The sequence below is a fragment of the Chrysochloris asiatica genome, unplaced genomic scaffold (assembly GCF_000296735.1).
Source record: "Chrysochloris asiatica unplaced genomic scaffold, ChrAsi1.0 scaffold00041, whole genome shotgun sequence".
NCBI classification, from domain to species: domain Eukaryota; kingdom Metazoa; phylum Chordata; class Mammalia; order Afrosoricida; family Chrysochloridae; genus Chrysochloris; species Chrysochloris asiatica.
The window spans coordinates 1,353,620-1,376,909 of NW_006408559.1; the positions used below are offsets into that span (position 1 = coordinate 1,353,620).

The following is a 23,290-nucleotide window of genomic DNA, read 5'->3' on the forward strand; positions in this document are numbered from 1 at the left end:
AACAAAATCATAAAAAAGACCAGACATACTGGTCAGAAAGAGACTAGAGGAACCTTGGAGACTGGCTCTTGGTCTCCCTTTAGAACTGAACTCACCTTGATGACTCGGTTTTCAGGCAAGAAGCAGAAAGGTATATAGAGGAAACAACTCTAGCAAGGTGTGCATACCATAGAATGACCAACCACTTGAGATCAATGGGGCAGCATTTGCCTAGGGACATAATTCAGGAGAAGGGTTGGGAAAGAAGAAAGACTAGAAATGGGGATCACAGGAAGGAGGTGGGAGAACTGGTTTGAATGGAGGGAAGGACTTGACTTGTAGAATGTAAAACTGTAAACTTCACTCAATTCACAATATAAAGCTAACAACAACAACAACAAAAAGTTCCAAAGCTCAAGCCCCATCACATTCTAATTGCCTATTTATTGTCACTCTTAGGAGCTGTGATCTCCTATTCTCTGATTATCCCAGTGCCTGGCACAGGGGGCAAAGGGGGCATGAAGCTGCTCCTTCCCCCTTTAGCCCTGGGAGGGCATGGACAGTCCTTTCTGACACCTCCTTCCCTGAGTTTCATTGTAGCTAAAACCAGTCCAGTGAAATTGGCACATCAGATAAAACCTCCTTGCCATTTCTGGGTCCCCCAGCACTCTAGAAAAGTGGGCAATAAAGAATGCATGAATTTGGCCTTGGGGTGACTTCCCAGCTTCCCCCAGTCTAGTCTAGCTACCCTAGGCCCAAGGACTCTCTGCCCTCCTGGCTGTCTGCCCACTCCTCCAGACAACATACCAGGTGTGGGCCCTGCAGGTGTGCCCAAGCTCTCCTCACTTGGGTCCACATGGCTCCTGACTTCCTCCAGACCTGAGGATGCTGATAGACTGCTCGCCTTCACCCTGCAGGAGCACAAAGGCTGCCCCAGCTGAGTCCCTCGGGCTGTGGGCTCTGAAGTGGGAGGAGCCTGACTTCCCCTCTCCCTAGCCCCAGCAGGCTGCAGAGTCTCCCCCATCCTAACGCCAGACTCTGAGCCAGGGCAGTCTCCCAGCCCTTCCCCCATCCCTGGGTTCTGGAAAATTGAATTCAGGAGTCACTTTTTCCAGGGACAGAGGGACAAGCACTGTATGAGGGCTCAGGGGGCACCCTGAGGCAGGAGGGGGGCACTGGGTGAGGTTGTGGAAAGGGACAGAACAGGGTCTAATGCTTGGCCACTTTGTGTGGCAACATGGAGGTCGGGGGGTCTGTGCACAAGATTCCAGAGAGAAGACTTACCCCTCTGGCAACTGATGGTCCTGGTTCAGGGAGTCCCCAGTCTGGAGCAGAGGGCACAGCCTGGAACTCTGGAAGGTTCAGAGGTGCCCCCGTCTACAGGGGGGAAGGCAGCCTCCAAGAGATCCCAGTGGCCCCTACTTCTGGGTGTCAATGCCTTTATATAACCCCTGCCCCACCACCTTGTGAATTCGCCTGGAAAGAGATCCCTCCTGCCTGGCTGATCCTTCAGATGAGACTGCAGCCCTGGTCAGCAACTTGACTTCAGCCTCATGAGAGATCTAGAGCCTAGAACCGAGCCACTCGTGGATCTCCATCCCACAGACACTGTGACATATGAAACATTTGTTTTAAACTGCTAAGTTTCAGGATCATTTGCTGCAATAGATAGCCAACACCCAGGAGCAGAATTCCTGACCTCTGACCACCCTTCATAACACTCCTGACCCCTTAGGCCAATCTAGAGAAAGAGAGCCCCCTTTCTGGCACTACTCTAGTGGGGAAGCTCCATATTGTCAATGTGGGCTGGGCACTTCCTTAGTGGTCTCCACTGCCATGCCCTTCTGCCACCGATCTGATCTGCCCTAAGTGATTCCTAGTTCCCAGTATGTTCCCTCCAGAAGGGGTCAGTCCAGGCCAGTCCTGAAGGAGGGACCGGTTTATGTCTGTGTCCCAGGGACACCCTGGGCATCAGTTTTTCTGGGATGCTGCCAGGCCTATTTCTTTCCAAGCTGTAAGATAAAAAAAAAAAAACAATAACAAATAAACCCATTGCCACAATTCTGACTCCCATGTGTTAGGGAGTAAAGCTGCTCCACAGAGGTTGCTTGGCTGTAATCTTTACAGACGCTGATCACCAGGCCTTTCTTCTGTAGCACTGTTGGGTGAGTCCAAACTGCCAACCTTTAGGTTAGTTTGTTGTTGTTGTTAAGTGCCATCAAGTTGGTTCCGACCCATAGCGACCCTGTACAGGGTTTCCTCCTTTAGGTTAGTAGTTGAATGCAAATCGTTGGTGCCACCAGCCCTGTCTTCTCAGGTGTCAACCCACAGTTGCTTCTGCCCCATGGAGTGACATTGATACCCATGGAGTGACAGCCACAGCCAGCACACAATAAGCAGGCGTTGTGGGCCAGGCCAGTGCTAACCTGTTACATTGATAAACTTGCCTCACCTGACCACCCTCTGAAGGTCTATTTCTGCAGCTGGGGGGTAGGGGACAAGGCCCACAGGGGGCATCCAAGACCTGAACCACAGCCATCTGGCTCCAAAGCCTGAACTTTCCCCACTCCCATCACTGCTGTGACCCACGATATCACACCAACCCCCGAATCCCTGCTCACCCCACTCAAAGGCCATTCAGAGTCCCCTCCTGTCCTGCCACACAGCTTGTCGTGCTGACTTGGGACACACTGGACCTGGCTCTTCAGGCCACAGACCTGGGCCCAAGGCGGCCAGAGGAGGCCCAGCCCTGCCCCAGTCAGCAGCTCCAAGTCCCACAGGAGCTGCAAGGAGATGGGGTGCCAAGGTGAGAGGGGCACCCACCCTGCCCTTGACCGCAGCCCCAGGCAGACCTACCTGCTCCCAGGCCTGCCGCCTCCGCTCCATCTCCAGAAGTACTGTGGTCAGCTCCAGCCACTGGGGGCAGCCCCAGCCCTCCTGCCCCTGAGGGAGACTGTGCACCCCAGGTCTCCCATGCCGCAGCACAGCCCAGAGCTGGCCCAGGCTTGCAGGGCACCGGAAGAGACGCTGGTACAAAGCCAAAGCCTGCTCATGGGTACAAGGGAGTCGTGGACCCCCAGGTGAGTCTGTCTGCTCCATGGGGCAGGGGCCAGGGCAGATGTTCCCTCCCTTTAGTTGCCACTGGAACCAGGAGAGGGGACGAAGAGCAAGAGCTGAGGCTCAGAGCTAGGAGGAGACAAAGGCTTTGGGTCTCAATAATGCAGCACCGGACACCTGAGCCTCACTCTGATATGGGTTTCGTGACTCGGGGTGGGGGTGGGGGGCCAGTGGCGGAGTGTGATCCTTATATAGAGGAGTGTGTATGTGCGCATGTGTGCGCATGCACTTTGCAATCTCAGTTGTGCATCTGTCGTACACATCAGTTTGCAGCTGCATTATATGGGGGTGTGATAATAACACAACAAAAACAGCTGCCGATGGCCAGGACACCAAACACTATACACATATCATTCTGTACAACAATGCCACAAAGCAGTTACTCCGATTACCCTTATTTTGCAGATAAAACAGCTGAGTTCCAGAGAGTGACTTGTCCAAACATGTGGCGATGTTTCCCTCACTGGAGGGCAGATGGATGTGATAAACTAGCTCTGGGACAACATGGGACAGGGAGCTTAAGTCATTCCATCACCAGAAAGTTAGGAACTGCAGTAACCAGCATTTGTCCCAGGTACAGGCTAGTCCATTTCTTCCTCATGAGATGCTTGTCACCACTACCTCATTTTACAGGTGAGAGGACACTTTATGCAAATTTTAATAATGAGCGGGGAGGAAGACATGAGATGGTCTACAGTCTGTCCTGTGTTGTTATGAGCAACTTTGCTTTGTCTGCTACGTGTAGCAGTTCGATGACAGATAAGATGACCTGACACAGAAAGAGCATGTCGTCACCAAGATGGAGCAGAGAGCAGGGCCATCTCTAGCTAAACATGACATTCTCTTACTTAAGGACACGCATGGGGACACTTGTGGTGGGTGGTCTCTCCTGGAGCCCTGAGCCTTTTATTCCTGTGGAAATATCATGGGCCTGCCAAAGCCGAGGGAGGCCCTAATGCTATAGCTGGTTGTTGTTGTTGGGCGCTGTTGAGTTAGTTCTGACTCATAATGACCCCATATGCAACAGAACAAAACATTTCCCGGTCCTCCACCCTCCCCACCGTTGTTGCTGTGTTTGAACTTATTGCAGTCACTGTGTCAACACGTCTCCTTAGGGATCGTCCTCTTTACCAAGCATAATGCCCTTTTCCAGAGACTGGTCCCTCCGGATCACATGACCAAAGGATGTGAGATGAAGTCTTGCCATCCCCACTTCTAAGGAACATTCTAGCTCTACTTCTTCCAAGGCAGTTTTCTTTGTTTTTCTGGCAGTCCATAATAATGTGATATCAACCTTCTGTGCCAACACCATCATTTTATATCTAAGGTCCCTAAAACACCAAACTCACAGAGCCGGTAGGTGACAGAAAGAAGACTCACATTCTGGACTGTTTTCTATTTCAAAACCCATGCTCTTTCCTCTGTACTGAAGTCTTCGTAGCCTGCACATGTGTCTACTGTCCCCACCCATGGCATGGCAGTGTGGACATGTGTGTGTTCACCATGTGTCTGGACTCTGTCATAGCTTCTTGTCTGGCTCTGTCCCTATCTCTCAGGCACGTGATCCTTGTATCACCAAGTATCCAGGAGGTGTGTGAACACACAGCACCCCAAACTAACAGGAAAGGAGTACCCCACATGGACTGATCCCTTGTTTATGATTCCTGGCAGAATCCCACATGGAAGCCCCAAGCACAGGGCTGGGACCAGGATACCTGTCTCCTTCTCAAGCAATCTGTTTGTTGTACGCTTACTGGTATGGCATTGGGGGGGCGGCGGGGGGGACAGCTTAGTGGTACAGAGAGGAGTGAGCAGGTCCAGGAATGAGCCCCTTCTGTCTTCACCTCCGTCTCCAGGAACTCTAACTGCTGGGACCCAAGGGCCCTCACCCCCACTCCAGGCGGAAACACACACACACAGGAAACTTGGGGCAGATTTAGAGTTTACAGTTTATGACTCAACACATGGGTACGTTTCCGGACACGGCCCAGACCCCCAGTATTGGGCTGGGAGACTTCAGGCCAAAGAATCCTAATCAGGTGTCTTCCTGGCTCAGGACTCCCCCTGTGGTTCCCTGCTGGTTGGCAGGACCCCAGTGAGCAGGACTTGGGGGCAGGCCTTAGGGGAGATACAGTGGGCCTCGTGCTCCACCAGGCCTGCCGGACACTGGCAGCCGGGCACGCAGGGCCTCACACAGCGGATGGACAGCTCTCCCAGGGGGACATGCTGGTTGAAGCAGGTGCGGGGACAGGGCGGGCCACATTCATCGAACACGAAGCCACGGTCCAGGGGGCAGCCCACCACTGCAGAAGAGTGGAAGGGGTCTCAGAACCACTGCATGCCCCACACTCCAGGGTTTCCCCAAGCCTACCCTGTCCAGATCTGAACCCCAGTTCCCTTCCCCCCGTTTGTCCCTCATTGCCCCTCACCGCAGAGTGTGGGGCCCCGCCAGGCAGGCGTCACTCCAGCCTGGCGACAGTGGCTGGCATAGGCTTCCAGGGCATCACAGAGGCAGGCATCTGCCAATGGGCCTGGGCCACAGGCACAAAGGTCATACACACAGGCAGCAAAAAAGGGCTCTGGGGGCACCACGGCATGGCATCGACGGAATGGAGCCGACTTCAGCACTGCACACCGGGCATTGGCCTCACGCCGGGCACGGTAGCCCGCTGCCCGGCACGGATCCACCTCTCGGCCTCTGGCACAGGGCCGGCTTGGCCCGGGTCCTTCAGGGATCTAGCCGGGGAGAATGATGCAACAGCACCCCCTGGAGGTCATGTGAGGCACTGACCTTTGTGTGCTCGGATCTTCTAAGCACTTGCTTCAGCCGCAGATACCTCCCTCCAAGACTGGAAGCAGTCTATCTACCTTTCCTTTGTTCCCATTTTACAGACGGAGTCAGTGACTTGTTCAAAGTCACACAGCCAGCGTGTGGCAAAACAAGATTTAGGCTTGGGAGGTCAGGGGGAATCTTCTAAAAGACAAGGGGTCCTCCAGACCACCCCAATTGCCCAAACACCATCTTGGGCCTCCATTCCATTTCAACTGGCTGCTGGAGGCTTCAGCGTGACTGTGCCAATGCCCCTCATTGTGCCCACTCACCTGCCAGCTATTCCCAAACGCAGCCTCCGTGGGGAGAAGCAGCTCTGAGGGACCCCGCAGGTCATCCTGGGCAAAGCCGTTGAAGTTCCCACAGAGCCCACAGGTCTGGCCCCGGTAGGAGCCAGGTACCCTCACCTCCACCTGGGACTTTCCATCCCACAGCACCTGTACAGAGAGGCCTGGGGCTGGGGAAGGGGAGGGATCCCAGAAGCCCAAGTCCAGCATGGTCCCATTTGCCATGTCAGTACACACATGCTGGGGAGGAGTGTGTTGTTGTTATGTGCCGTCGAGTCGGTTCTGACCCATAGCGACCCTGTACAGGGTTTCTGAGGCTGTAAATCTTTACGGGAGCAAAAAGCCTCATCTTTCTCCCGCAGAACAGCTGGTAGTTTCGAACTGCTAACCTTGAGGTTTGCAGCCCGATTTGTAACCATTACGTTTAATTGTTAGGAGTCTCTTAATTGTTAAAACTCTGGCTGGTTCAAATGGTAAAGTGTTGGACTGCTAACCAAAAGGTTGGTGGTTCAAACCCACGCAGAAGTACGTCAGAAGACACATCTAGTGATCCGTTTGTGAAAAGTTCCAGCCTTGAAAACCCCGTGGAGCAGTTCCACTCTGCACACATGGAGGCGCTGTGAGTCAGAATGGAACTGGCAAACCACCACCACCATCGGTTTAGTTGAGGAAAGGGTTGTAGCAGATAACTCTCCTATATAGGAGCTCAAAGGAATCTTGGAGACTTGGTTAATACCTCCCCCACTGACTCTTCCCCCATTTTATAGATGAGAAAACTGAGGCTCCGAGAGGGCTGTGACTGGCCTGAAAGTAGCTGAGTCACGAAACACCAGCCTCAAAACTCCTCTGCAAGCCTGGGAAGGGGCGCGGAGTCTCCTAGAACTCTCTCATCTCCCCCGAGGCCCTGGAGGGAGCTAGTGCCTCCATTCCCACTCAGATGTTGAAGCCCAAGCCTGTGGTTCCGAGAGCCCCAGCTCTGCCCACCTGGCGCCCCACGCACCTGGAGCCCTGACTGGGCGTGCAGGATCACCGTGCGGGCCCGCAACTCCACGTATACCAGTGACTCCCGCAGGAAGGGCAAAGCCTCGGGGTGCCCATCTACCTGGAGGAAGAGGGACGCGAGGGGTCACGTCAGGGACAGGTCGCACGGCGTGGGACCCACCTCCCCAACCCGCCGCGCCTCACCGTGACCGCCCCGCCCTGCAGCAGCCGCACCACCAGGCTTCCCAGTAGCACAGCCACCTCCTGCGTCCAAGACACGCCGCTCCGGCCACGGTCATCGTTGGTCACGTGGACGCTGTGGGCGCCAAGGTTCAGCAGAGAACGAATTACGGGGTCCAGAAGAAGGGCCCGGGGGAAGGGGGTGCCCACCTGAAGTCCCCTCCGCGGCAGTCCTTGGCCAGCACGTAGCTGCAGCCGCCCTGAAAGTGCAGCAGGCGGCCGTCGAAGGTGCGGTAGTGCGGGTCTCCAAAGGCCATGCAGGAGGCGGGTCGGGGCAGGCAGCGCGGGCAGCAACTGCCGGGACTCAGGGCGGGGGCCTCGTCCTGGCCGGGCCCCGGACCGGGTCAGAGACAGGCTTTCCCGCAGACCCGCGCAGACCCTACGGAAGGACCCATGACAGCCCGGGACCCCCGGGTCTCCACGCCACATTCCCAGGCGGGCTGAGAGCAGGGCTGGGGCGCCATCTGGTGGTCGCGCTGGGAATCGCACTGTTCCCGATCCGGAGTCCCACCCGGTGGGCAGTGCCACCCCCAAACTGGCCCGCCGCCCGCCGCACTCACAGGGCCACAGGAAAGCGGCGGGCAGCGCTGACTCTGGCAGCGCACGGTGCCAGCCACGCAGGAGCAGCTGGTGCAGGAGTCCACGGTCCAGCGCTCCCCGGAGGCGACTTCCCGGCCCTGGTGTACGCACGACGGAGCAGGGGCTGCAGGGAGGAAGGAGGGGAGCGTCCGCGGCTGCCCGGCTCCTTGGGCCTCCCACCCCCATCCCACCCGTCGTCTGGGCAGCACCTTGGCATCGCTCGCAGCAGCTGCCGTCCTCGCGCACCTGCACCCAGCCTTTGGGGCAGGTGAGGGTCTGGCACTCCTCCAGGTGACATTCCACGTGGCCCATCTGGGGACAGATGGCCTTGCTCTGAAAATTTCTTGTAAGTCCGGGGGCGGGGTCCCTGGCCTCACAATACTGGGGGCTCCTTGGTCCAGGGCTGAGGCAGCAGCCCGTTGTCTCTCTGCCCCTGCCCACCCTTACTTCATGTTCTTGTGGGCCAGGAAATCTAGCCCAGCTAGGCTGGCTCCTCAGCAGAGGAGGGCATCTTTTCCTAATTATCTCCAAGACCCCTTTGTCATAGAGGCCCTGATCACCCCTCTCGAGTCCATTTACAAAACCACGTTCATTCCCAGCTTACCCGGCAGCTGCAAGTGATGCAGGTGTTGCTGGGATCCCGCCAGCTCTGCCCATCTGCCACACGCAGACCCTCGGCCTCCACCACACATTCTGAGAGGGGAAGTGGGCATGGGAAGAGCACTGTGCCCACTGGCCAGCCCCCAGCTAGGTTAGAGTCCCGGCCGCCTTCTTCCTGCCTCCCTCTGTTCACCACAAGTCCCTCCCCCATCTCTGTAAAGGCACAGAGCCCAAGCTGCCCATCTCCCGTCTACCTCAGACTCTGAGGGTACTTACCCCAGCACAAGGGGCAGCAGCTCCCAGGGGGTGTATGGCGCTCTGATGGGGGACAGCTGAGCTCAGGACAGGCTTGGTGAATGCAGAGCCATGTTAAGTCCTGAGGGGCATGGGGACCCCAGGAGTCAGAGGGAGTCAGTGAGCAGGGCAGAGACAAAATCTGAGTGATGAGGAAACTTGGGAGAGGAAGGATCTTTGGGAGTCCACAGGCCTGGGGGCTCACCTGGCACTGGCAGGTGTAGCAAGGGTCTGGGGGAGCCACCTCAGACCCCAGCAGGCCCTCTGTGCAGTTACTCAGCGCTTCTGTACAGATGAAAATGTAGGGGTGAGGAGGTAAGTGGGAGTAGGATTGAAAGTCCAGCTGTCCTCAGACTTCTTGGGCCCCAGGTATGCACACAGCCCTAGCACATTTTGTTCTGAAAGCAATGTCCTTTGTCCTTAAAGAAACATTGGGGACTTAGCCACAGAGGGCAAGAGCTGAGAGTGAAGCATCCAGTTGATATGAAGTGAGGGGAGATGGCACAAGAACACCCAAACCTAGCCTCGACGGCTCAATAATCAGAACTCGACTAGAGGAAAATTGCAAAAAAACAACAAAAAAAATTTTTTTTGATAAAGGAAACAAGGGTAAATTGCTTCAATTTGATGAACCGGACCTATATTCAGAGCGAGAGTTACTCTAAATACCAACAGAGAGGGAAAGAGTCTTCACATCAAGTATCAATGCTATCTCCTCTGTACACAGACAAGGTAGATAGGGACGAGCAACTTAGACATTGGCTACCTAAAATGAGGGGGCAATAAAGGCACAAAATGACTGACTTACAAGGTTTCAAGAGGGAGTTTAGTTTAAGAGGGTGGGGGGAAAGAAAGAGGCCCTACTGAATAGCTGTCATCTTGTCTAGATGGGTCTGGTGAAAAGAGATGGCGATAAGTTTCCTAAGATTCAATAGTGAATAACTGTTACTATGACTAATTGCGACTGTCAAAATTGTAAAGGTAGAAATTTTGTAACAAAAAAAAGGGGAGTGGTTAATCTTACAGTCCAAAAACAGAGGACCCTAGGACCATCAAGAGAGAAGCGCACAAGCAGAATGCGGGACCTTATCCAGAGAAGCAGTGCCAGAGATGGAGGCAGAAATGGGAGGGGCATGAAGAGGGGGAGAGGCTGAGGACTAAGAAGAGAGGGACTAAGAGCTGGTGGCCAGGAGGCAGACTTGGAGAATGTGCCCTTTGGAGATGTAAATTATTATATATGCCTGAGTGGTTTTTTTGTTTGTTTGTTTTAAAAAAGTAGATAGAGAGAAATACTGTTAACTGATGGTACATGGAGGGGATTATAATCATTGTAATGAAACAAGGTGTATGGTTTGTTATGTAAAACTGATGATCCGCCCTGTAAACTTTCATTCAATCCACAATAAAAACCTTAAATAAATTTTAAAAAAGAAACGTTGGTAGATTATTAAGACCCTAAACCAAACCTGTTACCGTGGAGTTTTTTCCAATTCATGATGACCCATGTGTGTCAGAGTAGAACTGCACTAAGCAGTATCTTTCAGAAACAGATTACCCGGTCTTTCCTCCAAGGCACCTAAGGGTGAATTTAGGGGCTGCCCTTTCCCACTTCCTTTTTACTGTTTGCCTGAAACAGCACAGGGAAGCGCAATCCTGGATCCAGCACCCAGTGTCTGTGACGTTTTGGGCAGTCTAAGTAACCTCTCTAAGACTCAGTTTCTTCATCTGTAAAAAGGGACTAACAATAGCTACTTCATGGAATCCTTGAGAATTAAACAAAATGCTGCTTGGTAAACGCACCAAGCACAATCTGTGACATACCAAATCCCACCCAGCGCCGCCGAGTAGATTCTGACTCATAATGTTCCTATACAGAAGCCCTGAAAGCATAGTGAGTTATGTGTTGGGCTGCTAATCACAAGGACAATAGTTCTAATCCACCAGATGCTCCACAGAAGAAAGATGAAGCCTTCTGCTCTGGTAAAGTTTACAGCCTTGGAGACTCATCTCTTCTACTTTGACTCTATTGTTAGGGAGAGACTGATCTCCGGAGAAGGACATCATGCTTGGAAAAATGGAGGGTCAGCGAAAAAGAGGAAAACCTCCAACGAGAGGGATTGACAGTGGCAGCAATAATGGGCTCAAACATGATAACAATTGTGAGGTTGGCACTGGACTGGGCAGTGTTTCGTTCTGCTGTGCACAGAGTCACTGTGAGTCAGAACCGACTCAACAGCACCTAACTACAGTGCCTGGTGGCACAATGTTTAATTGCTCGTCTCCTAACCAAAAGTTGGTGATTTGAACTCACCACCCACTCGGAGGGAGAATAGACTCGACAGTCTCCTCCCATAAAGATTAAACCCACTGTTGGCAAATAGGTTCCAATTTACAATGAGCCTGGAGAACAAGGTAGAACTGCCAATAGCGCTTCTGAGGTTGTAATCTTTGTGGAAGGAGACCACCAAGTTGTTCTCCTATGGCACGGCTGATGTGTTTGAACTGCTGGCCTTTTGGTTAGCAGGTGCTTTAACTGCTGTGCCAGTAGGGCTCCTCCCATAAAGATCGGATGCAGTTCTAGTCTCTTAGATAGATGGCTGTGAGTTGGAATCCACGTGACAGCACACAGTCCTCCCAGGACTCACCGGCACAGGTAGGGCAGCAGTGATGAGGCCCAGGAGACAGGAGCTGGCTGGGGGGGCAGCCCACCAGGCTAGGGCACTGCCTGTGGTGACAGCGCAGGCTAGGGGGGCCCTCAGGCTGTAGCTACAAGAAGGATGAGTAACAGGGGTGCGTCTCCAGTCATGGAGCCAAGAGCTCCCCTCTTCCCTGGACTCCAGACCCTCCATCTGCCTGCTGCACCCCTCCCTAGACTTGCCTTCACCCTATATCCTAATCCCTGAAGAGGGTGCCCTTTCCTCCTTCCAGACTCATGTGACCTTTGACCTTCCTGTACTCTTTTACCCAAGGCCACACCTTCCTCCCCAACCCCACTGCCTAGCCTGTGCTGGGGTGATTATGTGCCATGGAGACGGTTCCAACTCACAGCGACCCTGTACAGGGTTTCCGAGGCTGTAAATCTTTACGGGAGCAGAACGCCTCATCTTTCTCCCGAGTCTGTGCTATAATCTGCCTACTCCAAATCCTCCTACAGCTCCAACACCTTTCAAAAACTGGAAAATTCATCTTCCACAATATCACCCCACCCTCTTCCCAGGAAGCCCCCCAGTCCTTCCCAACCTATGGCCACTGTCCCTCCCCCTACCACACACACACCTAACTCCAGACCTCCTGGCCCTATACCCCAAGTCCTGCCTCACCTCTTGGCCACAAGGCTACATCCTGTCTATGACCCCATACTGCTTCACTGTCTCCTCCCTGCCCACTGATGACCCCCAGCCCATATTCCCCTGAGCTTCAGCCTCACCCCACCTCACAGATGCACACTTCACAGGGGTCTGCTCCAGGCTGGAAGCTCTCCCCTGGCTCATACTTCCGGCCTTTGTGCTCACAGTCTGGGGGGTTAGAGGAAGAGAGGGTCAAGGCCAGGAGTCTTCAGGTGGGCAGCATTGTTAGGGCATGAGTCTTCCAAGCAGCCCCAAGAGAGGTGGGGGCTAGTATAAGAAGGGGGGTGTCTTCCTGGACAGTGTCTCTGCAGCTCAGCCCCACTCTGAGGGACTCTAACCAGGACAAGGCAGGAGGCTAGACTGGGGCAGAGCCAAGTAGGGGCTGCCTTCCTGCTCTCCCTCCCCCACCCCAGTTCCCAGTACCAGGGCATCTTGGGCAGCAGTCACCAGGCCCCTGGCGGGGCTGGGCACAGGAGCTGACACACTGGATGCGGGCACAGGTGGCGACACCCTCGTGACACATGCAGGAGGAGCAGGGGTTGTCTGGGGGCACCCAGCTGCTGCCTTCAGGGTGCTCCTCCCTGCCAACCATGCATCCTGCAGACCATGGTGGAGAAGAATTGGCTCTGAGTCTCAAGTCCCACCCTGGTAGCCCCCACACTGGTCAGCAGGGGTTGTGGATACCAGAAGAGGGTACACAGGGATATAGTGGGAAGCGGGGTGGTGGATACCAGGAGGGGGGACGTAAGGGCTGAGCTCTGGTCCTGGCTCTTGGTGGGTGCTCATCATTGGTAATGAGGTGGGTTAGGGAGGGGCCAGCTTTGAGGAACCTATCACTAGTACCAGGGAAGATGATCCAGGCAGATGGGGCAGGGAAGGGCTGAGGTGGGCAAGGGAGGAGCTCAGGTGCTGTGGACAAGGGGTCTAGAAAAGGGCAGAGGAAAGGGAATCGCAGGGTGCAGGGTAGCCCCAAGGGGTAAACATACCTCTGCAGCGAGGGCAACAGACCCCCGGGTCTGTGACCTGCAGCGAGCAGGGCAGAGGCGGGCACTGCTGCCGCACACAGCTGACCTGGCCAGCCTGCAGGAAACACGGAGTCAGCGGCCACTTCTCGAGACCCCCAGCCCAGCCCCACCCCATCCCCACTTCCCACCGGCCACCTTCCTACGATACCTGACAGTGACACCGCTCACAGCTGTCCGTGGGACCCTCAAACTCCTCCCCATCCTGGTGCTCCCGGCCCCCTGAGAAGCAGCCTGTGGGGACACACATCCTGGGTGGGGGTAAGTGTCCCACCCTGCCCCACCCAACCTCATCAAGGAGGGAGGGAGTAGGGGGTTATCAATTGAACTGTGTCCCCCAAAAAAACATGTGCTGGAATTCTAACCCTGTGCCTACAGATGGAATCTTGTTGGGAACAGGGTTGACTTTTGAGATATAAAAAGAGCATATTAGACACAGAGAAGTTGGCACAGTGGAGGAAGGCTAGCTGCCACGTGGAATGGTCACAGAACCAAACAGCACGGGGGCTAGAGAAGCGAAGACATGGATCCCCCACTCCTCAACAGCAGACAGAGAGAGCCAAGACACGGATCCCCCCACCCTCAACAACAGACAGAAAGAGCCAAGACACGGATCCCCTCACCCCTCAACAACAGACAGAGAGAGCCAAGACACAGATCCCCCCACCCCTCAACATCAGACAGAGAGAGCCAAGACACGGATCCCCCTAACCCTCAACAGCAGACAGGGAGAGCCAAGACACGGATCCCCCCATCCCTCAATAGCAGACAGGGAGAGCTTTCTGAAGCTGGTGCCCTGATTCAGACTCCAGGCCTCCTAAACTTGAGAAAATGAAATTTGTTTGATAAAGTCCCCCACTTGTGGTAGTAATTGTTTCTGGTATAGCAGCCCTGTAAGGAGCTCTGGTAGCGTAGTGGTTACGAATCGGGCTGCGAACCTTAAGGTCAGCGGTTCGAAACTACCAGCTGCTCCGCGGGAGAAAGATGAGGCTTTCTACTCCTGTAAAGATTTACACCCTCAGAAACCCTATACAGGGTCGCTATGGGTCGGAACCGACTCAATGGCACATAACACCACACACACCATAGCAGCCCTGTATAACTAAAGTGGAGGCTGTGGAGACCCAGGGAGGGGTTTGGAGACTGGGCACGTAGAAGTTGCTCACTGCGGCAGACAGGGCAGAAGCAGGGCCCTGGAGAGGGCTGGGGGCAGGGAGCTGGGGGGCAAGGCTTCTTCTGGCAGCGCACGGAACCTTCCTGTGGAAAGAATTCACTCTGACGCTTCTGACCCCCTCATCACTTGACCACATCCTTAAATCAGGCTGCATTCCACTCCAGAGTAGGCACCCCTGCCTTCCTTCCTCAGCCCCAGAGACCCGGCCCTCAGCCTGACCCACGAGCTGTCACAGGCAGAATGTATGCCCTTGAGACTGGAGGACCTAGAATGAAAGGCTCCCAAGTGCCCAAATGAGCCCCCTCACCTGGCAGGTGCAGAAGGAACAAGTGGGGTCGAGTGGGTCAGGAAAAGTCTCTCCAGAGACTACGGTGGCCCCATGATAGAGGCATCCTGGGAAAGAAGGGCTGCCATGAACAGAACCCTTCCCCCACCCCCTCCCCACCCCATCCCACTACACACACAGCCAGGCTTGGGACTTCTACAAAAGCTTTGGGAGTCAGAGAGGAGATGTGTGTATTTGAGAAGGTAAAGGGTGGCCTGCGAAGGGACTGGAAGACAGAAGCAAGATAAAGAGATGGACAAATCCGTTACCATGAACTTTGACTCATAATCACAGGGACCCTAAGAACAGAACAGAGCTGCCCCATAGGGTGTCCAAGGCTGTAATCTTTATCGAGGAGTCCTGGGGTGGCGCTGGGGCGCTAATGTGTCAGACTGCAAAGTCATTTGAACTGCAAGGTCGGTGGTTCAAGCTCACCAGCTGTTCCTGGAAACGCTCTACAGGGTCACTATGGGTCAGAGTTGACTCAACAGCATACAACAACAATCTTTATTGAAGTGGGCAGCCTTATCTTTTTCCTTTGGGTTAGTAGCTACTCACTCAACCAATTATGCCACAAGGACTCCAGGATGCTGCTGCTTCGTGCCATCAAGTCGGTTCCAACTCAGTGTGACGTAGTAGAGGGTTTCCAAGGTAGTAAATCATTAGGGGAGCAGAAAGCCTTATCTTTCTCCCAGGGAGCGGCTGGTGAATTTGAACTGCTGACCTTGCAGTTAGCAGCCCCGTGTGTAACCGCTATGCTTCCACGACTCCTTAAAGGTGGACTAAAACAAAAAAACACTCAACCAAACCCAGTGTCGCTGAGTGGAAGGCGGAGTAGAACTTCCCCAGGCTCTCCAAGGCTGGAGCCCTGGCAGCATAGAGGTTACAAGCTGGGCTGCTAACCACAGTCAGCCGTTCAGATGGACCAGTGTGCAGCTGGAGAAAGATGAGGTTTTCTGCCCCTGTAAAGATCTGCAGCCCTGGAAACCCTATACAGAACTGACTCTGTGGCGCAAAACCTTGAGGAAGCTGACTGCTCATCTTTCTCTGTGAAGTGGTTGATGGGCTTGAACCACCAACTTTTCAGTTAGCCTTAACCACTGAGTCACCAAGGCTTCTAGAGATAGACCACCAGAGGTTTACTATCTGTGGGCCTAAGGGGTAGAAGGGTAGTGAGGAAAGGAAGTAGGGAGGATGGAGGCTGAGGAATCCCCAGGGGATGGTGAGCGATTTTGAACAGACAGTGGTATAAGAGAATTTAAGACAGGAAGGTCTGGAAGCAAAAGGACTAGTTCTTCGGTGACTACAACAACCGAGTAGGAGGAGACAGGGGACAGAGAGGACTCAGTGGGCGTGGTAGAAGACAAGTCTAAGAAGAAGTCCAGGGTGTGTATCTGTCTCAGGGCTGGGATGATGGGAACATGCTGGGAGGCTCCAGGAGTGGGTGCAAAGGTGGGGCTGTCCTACCTACCCTGGCAGGTCGGGCAGCAGTGCCCAGATAGAGTGATTGGGTGACTGCAGCTCAAAGGCGCACAGAGGCGATGGCTGCAGGTCACGAAGCCTCTAAGGCAGATGCACAGGCTGCAGGGCTCCTGGGGGTCCGGGAACTCCTGACTGCTCAGGTAAGACTGCCCCAAGTACTCACACCCTATGAGAGAGGAGAGAGAGGGAGCAGGAGAGCCAGAGCCATGAGAGGAGAGCAGTTAGGGGCTCCGAGTCTGGATCTAGCCCTAAGACCCGGCATCTAACCCAGACCCAGTGGGTAGAGCTGCCTGGGGTGAGGGTGGCTCTGTTGGACTTCTCAGCCTGTGTGAATTTCCTTGTCAAATCTATAGGGGAAATCCCACAAGAAACCTATCCAAAATGAGGATCTGGGAATAGTTCAGATGACTTTAGGGGTGTGGATGCAAGGTCCCCACATGCTCTTTCAAGTCTTCTGATTATTCCGTGATGAGGGAGGGGGTAGTAGAGGAGGGGCAGTCTGTCCATTGACACTCTGGCCCTTGTTGGCCAAGCCTTCAGGCTCAAAACCTTGGCAGGCAAAAGTATCTGACTGAAATTGAATATTATCTATTTCATTATATCCACTTTTATGATAATCAGCGATTCCTGGCAAACACTCCATTTCTAGTATAGGAAAAAAATTTCCTTTCTAAATAAACTTAAATGGAAAACTGAGTTGATTTAAAGAAAATATTAAATAAATAAAGCTACATGTTGTTGTTGTTGTTAAGTGCGGTCGAGTCAGATCCAACTCATAGCGACCCTAAACAGGGTTTCTGAAGAGCAACTGGTGAGCTTGAACCACCGACCTTGCAGTTCAAACAGCTTTGCAGTCTGGTGCATTAACCCACAGTGCCACACCAGGACACAGGTTGTTGTTGTTGTTGTTGTTGTTATGTGCCATGGAGTCGGTTCTGACTCATAGCGACCCTGTACAGGGTTTCCGAGGCTGTAAATCTTTACAGGAGCAGAAAGCCTCATCTTTCTCCCGTGGAACAGCTGGTAGTTTCAAACTGCTGACCTTGTGGTTCGCAGTCCGATTCGTAGCCACTACGCTACCAGGATACAGGTGGTAGAGGATATATAACAAAAATATAAGAAGCTCTGGTTCAGATCTTTTCCTTACAGAGGTTAAAATGAGACCCCGAGGTTATATAACCAGACCAAGGTCATATGGTCAAAGAGCATGAGAAGCAGGAGAAAATCCAGAGCTTTTTTGGGGGACTGTAATGAATATTTGAGGAGCACGGTGGCTCTGTGGGATAAGCACTGGACTACAACGACAAGGCCAGCTCTTCCAGCCCACCAGATAGTCTACCAGAGAAAGATGAGGCTTTGTGTTCCCACAGATTTAAACTGGGAAACCCCATGCAGAGTCCCTATGAGTGGGAACAGACTCCACAGCACTTAATGACAACAGTAATGATGATTTCAGAGCCCCCTGGGGCAACTGTGATGACGCTGCTGGTTGTTGCTGTGAAGTGCTGATGAGCTTGAACCACCGACCTTGCACCTTGCAGTTCAAACGGCTTTGCTGTCTGACGCATTCGCCCACAGCTGTGAGTTAATGGCAATTTGAACCATAAGGTTGGCGATTCAAGCTCATCAGCAGCTCCTCGAAAACCCTATACAGGGTCACTATGAGTCCGAACCAACTCAACGGCACTTAACAACAACGGGGCAGTAAAGGCAAAGCTGACACAGCCTCCTCACCATCACAGGCAGGGCAGCAGTCGCCGGACACTGTCCCCTCCCAGCAGAGGCAGATGTGACAAGAAGGGGAGCGCTCCCCGCTGGCCAGCTCCTTCCCCTGGTACAGGCAGCCTTGGGGGGGCGGCTAATGGGCTGGGGCTGCGGGCAGCAATGGTGTCTACTATGCCCACCACCTTCCAGGTCCTGCTGATTGGACACTGTCCCCCACGTCCTTCCTGTGAAGCCCTACGTGGGAGACGCTGGGCCTTGCGACGGTGGGGTGGGGGCAGGAGAAGGACGCCACGGGGTAAGGGAGGCCTCCGGCGGGGAGCTGTGGACAAGGGGTCCTGGCCGGCAGAGGGCATCGCCCTGGGAGTTACCATCGCAGGCGGGGCAGCAGGGTCCCTGGCGCGGGTGGGCGCAGGGCGCTGGCGGGCAAGGTAGCTGCTGGCAGGATACCGAGCCGTCGAGGCAGAGGCAGCGGCGGCAAGGGTCGTCAGGCGGAGAGAAGTGCTCTTGGTGGCGAGCGGGGGTCGCGCCCCCGGGCCGCTGGCAGTCGGCGTGGGCTGCTGCGGTGAGAACGCGCGCAAGGAGCTCGCGTCAGGGGCGCAGGGCAGGTCGGGGAAGGGAGGCCCAGGGAGAAGGCGCGAGGGCGCGGCTCCTACCCGGGCACTGGGGGCAGCACTTTCCGGGCAGCAAAACTGGCTCTGGACAGGGCAGCGGCGGGCAGCGGCGGGTCAGGCACTGCACGTTGCCGCTCTGCCCACGGACGAACAAATGGACGACGCCGGGCTGAGTTAACGCTGGGAGGCCGAGAGGACACCCCCACTACACCCTGCCCCCACGGCCGCGACTCCTCCCCAGCCCAGGTCACAGACTCACCAGACAGCGACACAGGCGACAGGGGTCCGAGGGGTGTGGGAAATCGGCTCCGCTGGGGTACTCCTTCCCGGCAAAGGTACAGCCTGGAGGAAGGGGCAACTATAGGTCTGGGAGAGAGCCCATCTTCCCTAGGGGATGCTGCCCCTTGGCCCCCAAAGCCTTTGGTACAGCCAAGCCACTGTATGAGGACTCCCCTACTCCCATCCCATCTACCCACCACTGCAATAGTTGTGGCAGCAGGTACTGGGGCGGCGGGTGGGCACACAGAGCTCTAGGACAGGCCTGAACCTGGCAGTGGGCATGGCCCTCCTGACATTGGCATTCCTGGCAGGGGTCTCAGGGATGGGAGAATCTCTGGCCATCCACAAACACCTATTTCTCCAAGACAGTCTGAGCAGCGGACATGGGGACAGGCCATAGGAGGCAGGAGGGACAGCCCCTCTCTCCTTGGAGTCCAGAAGCAGAGTGAACTACCCCCTGGAGGGGCTGTGTAAACACCTGTGCATGTGTGTGCACTAGGGTCTGTTTACCTTCAGGCATATGTGTACCTGAGTGTGATGTGCATCCCATGTGTATTCATGTGTTTGTGGTAGTACATTAGCATAAATCCAGTGCCTCAGGCCCCACCCAACAGACCCAGTGTCCGATGCATGAACTTGAGTTATACAGATATTGGAAGGGAAAATAGAGACAAATCTCTTGTTTCCCTCCTACCCCACTGAGCCCCAGAGAGGTCTGTGCTGGGTCAGAAGCCTGTTGTTTGGAAGATCTCATTGGATCAGCCCGACAGGCACTGGAAACACATACCTGGGCACCGAGGGCAGCACTGACCAGGGCCACTCTGGGGCCTGGCACAGGTAGTAGGAGGGCAGTCAACCAAGGAGCAGCTCACAGTCCCGTCCTGGAGCAGGAAGAGGGCAGTGGGGGTGGGGGGACAGCTTGGTGGTGCTATGGAATAGGCCACTGAAGAATTCATTGGGGCTTGGAAGGCAGAGCAGGGGATGGGGGGGTACCTGGCAGCGGCAGATATGACAAGGGCTGCCTGCGTCTGTGAAGTTCTGGCCGTTGGCATACACCTGGCCCCGGTAGGTGCAGCTCTCACAACTGGGACAGCAGGCACCTGAGAGGCAGGGGGACAGGTTGGTGAGAGCTGCAGGGCAAGGCAGGGAAGTAGTCTGGCTGGAGCAGGGACACTCACCAGAGGGCTGGGTGGGGTGCTGGCAGAGGGCCAGTGGGCAGATGAGTGCCCTGCACATAGGCACCCCACCTTGACAGGAGCAGGTAATGCAGGGCTGGCCATCCAGCTGCCACTGGATGCCATTAGCAAACTCCTCTCCCTCCACTACACAGGCTGCAAGGGTGAGGGGCTGTCACCAGGGAGCCCGAACACTCCTCACCACCCCTGCCCAGCCCAGACCAGACCTCACCATCCCCAATGCAGCTTCCTGTGAAGGAACAGCCCCCCACCTCCACCCACTGTGAAAGCAGTACCCATCTCAGTTAACCCTTCCCCACCCATACACACATGCACACCTACCTGAGCAGAGCTGTGGACCAGAGTCGGATAGGGCACAGGGGGCCACCGGGCACTCCTGATCCTCACAGGACACCTCGCCAGCCTAGAGGGGAGGCTGAGTGAGAGGCTCTGAAGGAGAGAGGCAGAGGAAGCCACCAGGCTGCACTTCCTACCTGACACAGGCAGCGGGCACAGCGGCCACTCTCTTGAGTTCTGAAGGCCTCCTGGTTCTGGTACTGGTGTCCTTGGAACTCACAGCCTAACAGGGAGGATGGGAGGGGGGGGAGCGAGGCACCTGGCTGGAGGCTGATGGGGAAGCCTCCAGACAGCCCAAAGCATCCTCCATCCTCTCCCTCACTACAAATACCACCTGTCTTCCAGGGGGCGCTGTGATCCCATTGCAGGACAAGGTGAGGATTACAAAGAATTTAGGATTACAAAAATTTTTTTCCAGATTCAGGTCCTGAGGACTTTGTGAAGGTCTAAGGGAGCAGACTGGCCCCTCCTTGAAAGTTGTCTCACTCACCATCGCAGACTGGACAGCACTGCCCAGGGGCCCTGCCTGGGTGTCTGCAGGGCACAGTTGGGCAGGGCAGAGGCTCACACAGGACACTTCCATTCTGCCAACAGGACCTGGTCAACAGCGGGCAGGCAGGCCCCAGCCATCCCTCCCAGCCAGGCAGCCCCACTCACAACGCAGTGGCAGTTTGAGCAGGTGTCCCCAGAGCCCACGGGCTCCCCACTGTGGTACTCCCGCCCATTTAGGAAACAGCCTGGGATGGGGACAAGAGAGGACCTTAGAGCCTCCTCAGGGTCCCCCTCACCACCCATCCTGGCCTTCAGGAGAGACCCAAACTGAGCCAGGCCAACAGCTTTTGGCCCCTGTGAATTGCCTCACAGACTCACCATCACACACGGGGCAGCAGGTGCCTGGGAGAGGCCGGGCAGGGTATGGGCACAGGCTGGCACACTCCCGCTGGTGGCACTGAACCTGGCCCTCCTGGTAGGGGGAGGTGGGCAGGGAGAGGGGTCATCAGGACTCAGTTAAGTGACAGAAAGAGATTTGAACCAGTTATTAAATTTGTAGCTGAGTGTGTTAAAGGAGCCCTGGGAGTGATGCAGTTAAAGCACTTGACTGTGAACCAAAAGATACAACCGTCTGTTCCGTAAAGATTACAGCCGTGGACACTTTATGGGGCAGGGTTACTGTGGATTTGGGGGGGAGCTTTTGGGGGAGGATGTGTTCCTTATGGAATCCAGTGTAGGATTAGCATTTGACTACAATGTTAGTTTGAACTGCAAGTTCAAATCCACCAGCCGCTCCTTGTAAACCCTCTACAGGGTCACTATGAGTTGGAGCCAACTCAGTGGTACTCAACAGCAAAATGTTCCTTAAGGGAAGTCCTGGTGTGGCACTGCGGGTTAATGCGCTGGACTGCAAGGTCGGTTGGTGGTTCAAGGTCACTCGTCAGTCGCTATGAGTTGGAACTGAGACTCCGTTGACTCATTTGAGGAAGGGGACAGTAATAGTCCTGTCCTCATAGGGCTGTTATGGGGATAAAATTAAGTAAGGTGTCCATGTGGCATCTACCTATGAAAGCTGATACTTCACAAACTGTAGCTGCTGATCCTCCCCAGGGCCTTTTCCAAAGTGCCCCCCGCCCCCACTGAATTCATACCTAAGATGTCTATGATATCCCTCAGCTCACTCAAATAAAAAACTAATAAAATAAAAATCCCAGACCCAGGATCTGAGGATGCTGATTTCAACATATAACATTCCATAAGAGGTCAGACTTGAAGAACTGGGCTTAACCTGGACCCCTTCTCTGGGCTAAAGGGAAAACTTACCACCACAGTGGGAACTTGTATTAGATCAAACTTACAGCTATAATTACAGGAGCTTTCTTTGTTCCTCTTATAGGTCAAAAGACCCCTGTCCTTGGAAATGGAATGTGTAAACATAGCTGGTAGCTTTTACAAACATACTTAAACAGGTTTGGGGCAGGCACATTTGAAGAGAACATTTAGGAAGGGCAGAAATCCTGTCCGTTTCTCACTTATGTATACGAGAGGCCGCTCTTTTCTGCCTCTCCACTCACTGTGGCAGAATTGGCTTTGCAATATACTAGGTATGATCCCATCTTTGGGTAACAAGTTAGTGTAAACAGGTTAAGTGTGAATGTCCTCCCCAACTATGTCTCTAGTTCTTCACAGGCTTCCATGTAGCTCTCTGACTTCAAATTGAGCCTCCATGAAACATGACCCTCCACGGGCCTATATGTGCCTACCTTCCTCCCTCAGGAACCTCTACTGTTCCTGGTACCAGAGTGTCTTCTTCCATTTCTCCCTGCTCAAAATCCACCCACCCCTATGGCTATATCAGCACCCCTCCTCCCTGAAGACTTTTCATATTTGTGCTGCCCAATAGCAAGCCATGAATATAATAAACTCTCAGCCAAGAGAGTCCTATGGAGCGAAGTTCTACTCCCTAACACATGGGGACTCTAACCCATGGCAATAGGTTTTGGGGTTTTTCCATCCCCCCAATTAATTTTAACATTACATTCTCTTTAACCCAAAATAATCCAAAAAATATCATCTCAACATATTATCAATATAAGAAACAATGAATGAACCTCAGCTGACCCCACCATGTTTCAAGTGCTCAGAAGCTAATGGAGTTCTGGCTCCTTTTCTCCCTTAGCCAGTTCACATCACAAACCCACACTTAGCACCTCGTTACTCAGAGCTGAGGATACAGGTGGGCCTTTGCTAGCTCACAGTACCTGGGACCAGGGTTTCTCCACCTAAGCCCTCCCTCTGCCTGTGGGATTCACTTGGCGGAATGGAGGGAGGAATATGGTGGGGTGTAGTTAAATGTTGTCGAGTTGGTTCCGACTTATAGCAACCCTGTATAGA

The 23,290-nt window shown here is 54.2% G+C and overlaps 1 protein-coding gene across 1 annotated transcript in view; it reads right to left on the bottom strand.

Moving 5' to 3' along the window:
- Positions 1-1,123: 1,123 nt before the first annotated feature.
- Positions 1,124-23,290, bottom strand: part of KCP (kielin/chordin-like protein) — a 37,446-nt gene continuing 15,279 nt past the window's right edge. The window contains 35 exon segments of the mRNA XM_006861220.1: positions 1,124-1,135; positions 1,264-1,356; positions 2,601-2,762; positions 2,836-3,120; positions 5,188-5,399; positions 5,526-5,832; positions 6,199-6,363; positions 7,214-7,315; positions 7,399-7,510; positions 7,585-7,757; positions 7,995-8,137; positions 8,890-8,989; positions 9,113-9,192; positions 11,553-11,673; positions 12,340-12,422; positions 12,678-12,851; positions 13,241-13,334; positions 13,428-13,510; positions 14,443-14,533; positions 14,758-14,843; positions 16,247-16,423; positions 17,992-18,102; positions 18,351-18,539; positions 18,636-18,729; positions 18,853-18,935; positions 19,070-19,103; positions 19,105-19,298; positions 19,660-19,753; positions 19,866-19,972; positions 20,051-20,203; positions 20,390-20,471; positions 20,542-20,627; positions 20,895-20,988; positions 21,062-21,141; positions 21,275-21,368. Coding sequence (XP_006861282.1) covers positions 1,124-1,135; positions 1,264-1,356; positions 2,601-2,762; positions 2,836-3,120; positions 5,188-5,399; positions 5,526-5,832; positions 6,199-6,363; positions 7,214-7,315; positions 7,399-7,510; positions 7,585-7,757; positions 7,995-8,137; positions 8,890-8,989; positions 9,113-9,192; positions 11,553-11,673; positions 12,340-12,422; positions 12,678-12,851; positions 13,241-13,334; positions 13,428-13,510; positions 14,443-14,533; positions 14,758-14,843; positions 16,247-16,423; positions 17,992-18,102; positions 18,351-18,539; positions 18,636-18,729; positions 18,853-18,935; positions 19,070-19,103; positions 19,105-19,298; positions 19,660-19,753; positions 19,866-19,972; positions 20,051-20,203; positions 20,390-20,471; positions 20,542-20,627; positions 20,895-20,988; positions 21,062-21,141; positions 21,275-21,368 — 4,350 coding nt within the window.